The sequence below is a fragment of the Oncorhynchus clarkii genome, chromosome 12 (assembly GCF_045791955.1).
Source record: "Oncorhynchus clarkii lewisi isolate Uvic-CL-2024 chromosome 12, UVic_Ocla_1.0, whole genome shotgun sequence".
Classification (NCBI taxonomy): Eukaryota; Metazoa; Chordata; class Actinopteri; order Salmoniformes; family Salmonidae; genus Oncorhynchus; species Oncorhynchus clarkii.
In genome coordinates, this window is record NC_092158.1 from 35,995,864 (window position 1) to 36,003,047 (window position 7,184).

Below are 7,184 nucleotides of genomic sequence, written 5' to 3' on the forward strand. Positions count from 1 at the left end.
CAACTACAAATACACTCCCCTATTCTCAAATTAACCTCAGTGCAGATTTTTGGATGATCAAATCCCCTTTTTGTCAATTTCTTGTGATAAATTGAGTTTGCAAGAAAGGAATTTCACTGTACTAATGCATGTGACATTAAAAACTTGAAATTAGTAAGCAAGGCCATTTTGGCAGCTTTGCTGCATATTCCCCAGGATAATGCATTGCTTTAAGTCCTAACGCCCAGGGTGTTTCGACTACAGTGTTTTTCCAAACTGTGGTGCATACATACATAGCCCACTTGGACTGACAATCTGTAATGGCAGACTTGTCTGTTGCTATATTTTTCATGTATATTATCAAGCCATTTTTATCTGTTTGATGATCCATAGGCCTATATTATCATTAAAAGTTTAAGTTAATTTACTTTCAGTTGAGTATTATTTTACCAGAGTTAATTAGCAGAGAGATTGCTATTGTGGCCAATTGCAATGGCTCAGTAGATAATTTATTTAGATAGATTATTTATCATGGATGTAATGTGGTCCTTCTCTATGTTATGTGGTTTTCTATATTGTGTTCCAAAATTGCTTTAACCATTTTCGATTGGGGTTGAGAGCATTTGATAGATGGCCTCAGAAGCCAAGCAAGAAAGATCACTGGCGTTTCTTCCTCTTGTTCGCTAGGGGGCAGTAAAGCCAATGCTCGCCACAATCACCAAGCAGACACTCTTCCAAGACAAAACCACTCTTTGGTTTGTCCATCATGGCTGCGCCCCTAGTTCAATGTGAAAGTAAGCGATCATGCTGCCATGAAGTAACCTTGCGCTTCGTATAGAGTCACCGAAGTATGTTGGAATTTCAGCGATAGCTCGGCCAGATAAGTTTATATCATAAATGGCTTTCCGTGTGAGCATCTCGATTTTCGGGAAATCTTTACGTGTCCCGAGAGTTGCTAACGTGTCTGCGCCACTGGAAAATGCGTCACCGTTTCTCAGAACGGGTCAGTCATCTACCTTATCTGCTAAACTAGATTTAATATCTCAAATGAATAAGCGATGATGCAAATGTAATAGCCTTTCCCCTATCCAGAAATATACTTAATTTTGTCCGAAACAAATGTATTTTCTTGTCAGGCATGACAGCCATACCTTATAGTTGGCTGACTAGCTAATCAGATATAGTCAGCCAACGTTAGTTATTTCATTTTGAAGAAATTAATCTATTGATGTCAGGTTACATACATGTAATTTAGCTATAATTAATTTGGAGAAAAAAAAGTCAGATTCGTGCGTCATTGTAAACTAACGTTAGGCATAACAGTTGCATAAATTACCTGGCAAGTCTACGCAGTGATGGTGATAATCTCGATGTCTCTGTTGCTTTGGTTTAGGATGGGCTGCCCGTCGTCCAGGGACCAATAATGGACACGGTTTTCGCTTCACTCCTGCCTGTTTTATTACATCGGATGCGTTTTTGAGCAGACTGGAGAAAGGAAAAGCGGCGGAGACAGATGACACTCTTTATCACTATCCAGCCTCAGTTCTGCCCGACAGCGGTAATCACAACTGCTGCCTCTGAAAATTAAAGAGTTGGTTAACTCCGGGTTTAGGGCATCGCAGTACAGTTTCGCCTTATCGAAATGCGGCGCACTGAATGAATGTCTAAGATTATTATATATATATGCCCTTGTATTCTGTAGATCTGTATTATGTATTTCATATTTTACTCATACATCTGATAAGTCAACCCCTAAACTCTTGTTTCAGCTGAACAATTATCATTGCTGGTGAAGGATCCAGATCAACCAGAGAACTCAAAGGTTTTAAGAGTGGCCATCATTGGTGCCCCAAATGCTGGGAAGTCCACACTGTCCAACCAACTGCTTGGCAGAAAGGTACTTTACTTTATTGTAATGGCCAGTTTCTTCACTTTAAGTTGTACACATATGCATCATGAGTCACTCTTAAGTCAGTCAGGAGTGTATTTCCATGAACACCAGTTTCTCTGAACATGATCATAGGTGTTTGCTGTTTCCAAGAAAGTGCACACCACACGGTCCTGTGCCCTTGGCGTTCTCACAGAAGACGACACACAAATTGTGAGAATCAGCTCACAGACCATGCATTTAGAATAGCAGCAATTTGACAAGTGTTTGTTTGTTTTTCAGGGCAGTCTTACATTATGTACAGTATCTGCCCAATATGCAAACTTTAGATGTATTAGATAACCAAACTTGTACATGCTTACTTATACATTGTCTCTCTAGATTTTACTGGACACTCCTGGACTCACTACACCTACAAAAGTCAAGAGGTGATTTGTTACACATGTTTCATTACTGTGGTATTATAGTGATAAAATGAAATAGGTGAATTTCCAATGGTGCTATTTATCTTCTCCACAGGCACCAGCTGGAGAAGTCTCTCCTCGAGGATCCTTGGAATACAGTCAAAGAAGCTAGTCTTGGTACTGTGTGACTCTTCACTTTTTGCAACTTTTCGGGCACTCAGATGATCGGCCATAACTCGCCCATTGCTTTAAAGCCAGTCTAGTCTATGCTTTTTAAACAGTATGTTGTCCCATACATTTTCACAATTCATTTGAAATAAATAATTTTGTGGGCAAATGTCGATGCACTGCATTGATTTTTCATGTATATAGGATTATGCGTGAGTGTCACTGGCCTATGCCATCATGTTAATGTCCTCTTCTTGTTGTTATTGCTTCAGTGGTGGTAATGGTAGATGTGTCAGACAAGTGGGCCTGCAACAAGCTAGACTTTGAGGTCCTGAAATGCCTGACCCAATACCCAGATGTCCCAGCAGTCCTAGTTCTCAATAAGGTACAACTTATTTATCACATGCATGCAAACCTCATCCTCTCCATGGCCTTGTCAATAATAACTGATCATATGTGCTGAGGTGAGATCATGGTTGTCATATGATATTATGCATTATTATGATGTAATAAATTAGGAACTGTCTACTACATGAATTGGCACATGAACTGTGTAATGTGTATGGCACAGGTTGACATGCTGAAGAGCAAGAGCAGGTTGCTGGAGATCACAGCAGATCTGACGTGTGGAGTGGTGAACGGCCGGAAGCTGCAGGTCCGCAGGGTGATCAAGCCACCCTGGGCTGAGAGGAGGACAGACAGGGAGGCTAGGACTTCAGGGTCTGGAGATGAGGACAAGCCGGGTGGTGATGTGGCTCATGGTGAGGGCAGTGAGGCCCAGTCAGGGCTGAGTAAGGAGCAGCTTAGGGCTCTGAAGACCCAACAGGGCTGGGCTCACTTCAAGGACGTCTTCATGCTCTCTGCTGTGGATGGAGAGGATGTGGAGACACTGAAGGTAATGTTAGCATATGGTGATATAGGGACTTATGAAGCAATGTATCTAATACTAAGTTGACAAGTACATTCAATGTAGAATTATTTGAGTTATTTGAAAGCCATGGACATCAATTGTAGCTATGTTGATGTATAACACTTAACTAACAATTAACAATTTCTGTTGACATCTGTCTGTCTGCTCTACAGAGATACCTAGTAGTGGGGGCAAAGCCTGGGTCTTGGCAATACCACAGTGATGTCCTGACAGATCAGACTCCTGAGGAGATCTGCACCAACACTGTCAGAGAGAAGCTTCTGGAATATCTGCCCAAAGAAGTCCCTTACACAATGACGCAGGTGACTCGTCATTACAGACACACACAGACTGCAGAGCCAGACAATGCACTGCACTCATATAGCCATATGCCGATATAGTGCGTGTGCATGTGTCAACCATTTTAACTGTCAAGTTAATCTCCCATCCCAGCTTGAGATGTATTGTAGGGCCAGTGTCCAATCACAATGATTTTTGACTCTTTAGTCCCTAATATCTATCTGTATGCCAGATATAGATGTAGCACATATAGAGAAATACTCATGGTAGTACTACTTTTGAAATTATATTAACTTTTTATTTCTCGCAATTGCAGGCCATTGACTTGTGGCACGACAGGGAGAATGGAGAGCTGGATATAGCAGTAAAACTGTATGTGAAGAAAGAAAGTCACATGGTAAGTGTGCTGCATTTCTCAGTACTATTTTCAATGTAGATTTCGATATGTCCCCTGTTGTGAAACATGTCAAGGAGCACCACTACCAACTAACTACATTACTAATGAACACGTGAGAAGCCATCAGTGGAAGGAGATAAAGACGAGGAGAAAAGCTACTGGAACTTTCTTGTAGACGGAGCGAGGCTCCACGCTCTATGGTTTGGCCCTTCACAAAGACCTGTCAATGTGTCGATAGATAGTTCATCTGAACCGTCTCTTTGACTTATTTTCCTCTTCCCTTAAAATCACATCCCCTTTGTGAGTCTACAGCTTGATTCTACGTGATATCTCTATCAGGGTTGGGGTCAATTCCACTTCAATTTAGTAAATTCCGGAAGTAAATTGAAATTGCAAATTTCAATTCCGAGCAATGAGTAAAATTTGAATTTCAGTTTACTTTCTGAGTTGAATTGGAGTTCAGGCCAACTGATCTGTGTCCCGTCACACCCATCTCCACCTAATGTTGGAGATATGAAGCTGCTCTACCATGTGTTCTCATACTGATAGTTACATGTGTAGATAAACTGTGTCCTCAGACTCATGAGTTTCAAGTCACAATGCCCGGAGTCTTCTTTAGCCTGTAATACCTTGTAAATATTTGAGCACTCCTTTTTAAACCATACATTTTTAATGGCAGACAGACTGGATGGATGTGAGCCTACATCTGCGTTGGTGCAGCAGTGCTCAAAGTGATTCAAACCTGACCCCTGCACCAGACTGCTCTCTAGGTTTTTATTCAGCTAAGGGAATGGCGACAAAGTTGAAAATCATTGATTTACTGTATATTTAGTTGTTAGGACCTAGTGATTATTACAGTATACATTCTTCATATCTGCTGTGGTAACTGTGGCCCTCTTGTGGACTTAAAACATTGACATATTGAAATGCATGCTCATATTATTATACTGTATTTCCTCTGTCCTTCATTTCTCCTGATGACAGAAAATGGTGATTGGCCAGGCTGGTCAGATGGTTGCCAGGATAGCCAGAGAGGCTGGAGACGACCTGAGCACAGTGTTCCTCAGGGAGGTCAAGCTGAGGCTCTCTGTGAAGGTGAAGAACTGACGAGGATTATGATGAACTGAGTGTTATGATCATCTGGGGGACAGTTTTATGGTGGCCTTGTGAATAGGAAATGAACACTGTTGGACTCACTATTTTCAAGGAAAGATCCGACTGGTTTCTACTTCTTGACTATCAAATCAAAGTTTATTTGTCACATGCGCCGAGTACAACAGCCTTACAATGAAATGCTTACTTACAGGCTCTAACCAATAGTGCAAAAAAGGTATTAGGGGAACAATAGGTAAGTAAAGAAATAAAACAACAGTGAAAAATAACAGTAGCGAGGCTATATACAGTAGCGAGGCTATATACAGACACCGGTTAGTCAGGCTGATTGAGGTAGTATATACATGTAGATATGGTTCAAGTGACTATGCATATATGATGAACAGAGAGTAGCAGTAGCGTAAAAGAGGGGTTGGTGGGTAGTGGGACACAATGCTGATAGCCCGGTTAGCCAATGTGCGGGAGCACTGGTTGGTTGGGCCAATTGAGGTAGTATGTACATGAATATATAGTTAAAGTGACTGCATATATGATAAACAGAGAGTAGCAGCAGTGTAAAGAGGGGGGGGCACACAATGCAAATAGTCTGGGTAGCCATTTGATTACCTGTTCAGGAGTCTTATGGCTTGGGGGTAAAAACTGTTGAGAAGCCTTTTTGTCCTAGACCTGGCACTCCGGTACCGCTTGCCATGCGGTAGTAGAGAGAACAGTCTATGACTGGGGTGGCTGGGGTCTTTGACAATTTTTAGGGCCTTCCTCTGACACCGCCTGGTGTAGAGGTCCTGGATGGCAGGCTACTTAGCCCCAGTGATGTACTGGGCCGTACGCACTACCCTCTGTAGTGCCTTGTGGTCAGAGGCCGAGCAATTGCCGTACCAGGCAGTGATGCAATCAGTCAGGATGCTCTCGATGTTGCAGCTGTAGAACCTTTTGAGGATCTCAGGACCCATGCCAAATCATTTTAGTTTCCTGTGGGGGAACAGGCTTTGGACAGACCTGTAGCTAAAATGTGCTGCTGAGAGCTTGTAAAGGCTCATCATGAGTCAGCTAGTGAGATAGCTATCAGAAACAGAGAGACAGCACTCTCTCCCCCGGAACTTGGTCCCAGCCTCATCTACAGTCACAAGGGTCAGAATACTGTGTTCTTGCATAAGCATTCTTCTTACGTAAAAGATGACTTGCAGATATTTTGTTTTTCCTTTCAGAGCTTCTGTAAGATTTTATTTTAATTTCAATTTTGACCTCTTAATTAAACAGCTATATTTTGATGTGGAGTGTGTGTGTGTCTGTGTGTGTGTGTGTGGTGGGGGTTGGGCCGAGCTGTGAAAAGGTTTCTGGTTTATCTTGGGCTTCCAGAAGCTTCCCCTTGGCAGTAGACCTCTGCTAGCCTGGCCTGCTGATAATTGAACTGGGAGTAGCACAGTCATGTTCTGACTGTCGAATGTCCCTGTTGTTCTATCCAGCCCCTGCCTATCTCCGTCTCGCACTCTCTTGCTCAGCTGCCCATAGCATTGCAGTCCCCTCAAGCCTCCATTTCTATCACTCTTTCTTTTGTCTCTCTCATAGCAAAACTCAGCCCGAGAACTGAATTGTCAACTCTTTAATGGAAGGCAAAATGGAGCGCTAACCTGCTTGTAAAATGGGTCAGATAATAGTGATTAGGTTCATTTTTCCCCCTCCCTGTGAGTTTGCTCTGAGCTTCTTTCTCTATCCAGGCTACCTTGATGAATAACAAGTGTGTGCCCTCTGTGGCCTAAAGGAAGGGCAAAGAGCGAAAAAGAGAGGAAAGGCTGGAGTGTCTCAATGAAGAGACAGAGAGGGCTGTGATGTCTTGTTTACTGTGTACAGAAACAGCTGCACTCCATTGATTACTGACATTTACACTGCTAACTTGTGTAGAATGCTAGACTTGATCTCAGATTAGACTAACCAACTGCTTTTTAAAGATGTACACTGTGTATTTGAAATTGAATAAATAAACAAAACATTCATACAATTGTATGTGTAACCTGCAAATGCATTAAG

General features: G+C 42.2%; 2 protein-coding genes across 4 annotated transcripts in view; one reads left to right on the top strand and one right to left on the bottom strand.

Moving 5' to 3' along the window:
• Nucleotides 1-1,544, bottom strand: part of LOC139423126 (protein FAM222B-like) — a 73,891-nt gene extending 72,347 nt beyond the window's left edge. The window contains exon 1 of one of the 2 annotated variants that reach the window (XM_071174800.1): nucleotides 1,316-1,544. The gene's annotated coding sequence lies outside the window, so the exon portion shown is untranslated. The remainder of the gene's footprint in view (nucleotides 1-1,315) is intronic. The other variant, XM_071174798.1, reaches the window with a different exon arrangement.
• On the top strand, nucleotides 708-7,155 carry LOC139423127 (GTPase Era, mitochondrial). 2 transcript variants are annotated; one of them, XM_071174808.1, is made up of 11 exons: nucleotides 708-982; nucleotides 1,373-1,537; nucleotides 1,749-1,876; nucleotides 2,003-2,080; nucleotides 2,249-2,295; nucleotides 2,387-2,448; nucleotides 2,712-2,824; nucleotides 3,011-3,334; nucleotides 3,523-3,672; nucleotides 3,966-4,046; nucleotides 5,031-7,155. In XM_071174808.1, the coding sequence occupies exons 1-11, from the start codon at nucleotides 877-879 to the stop codon at nucleotides 5,151-5,153; spliced, it is 1,377 nt and encodes a 458-aa protein (XP_071030909.1). In that variant the 5' UTR covers nucleotides 708-876; the 3' UTR covers nucleotides 5,154-7,155. The 2 variants fall into 2 exon arrangements, with proteins under 2 accessions (XP_071030909.1, XP_071030910.1); XM_071174809.1 differs by lacking the exon at nucleotides 2,003-2,080 and having other exon boundaries at nucleotides 732-982.
• Nucleotides 7,156-7,184: the final 29 nt, after the last annotated feature.

Coding starts and splice junctions, on each gene's coding strand:
- LOC139423127 (XM_071174808.1), top strand. CDS start 877: ATGGCTTTCCGTGTGAGCATCTCGATTTTCGGGAAATCTTTACGTGTC. Junction 1,877..2,002: donor ACCAACTGCTTGGCAGAAAG/GTACTTTACTTT, acceptor ACATGATCATAG/GTGTTTGCTGTTTCCAAGAA. Junction 4,047..5,030: donor TGAAGAAAGAAAGTCACATG/GTAAGTGTGCTG, acceptor TCCTGATGACAG/AAAATGGTGATTGGCCAGGC.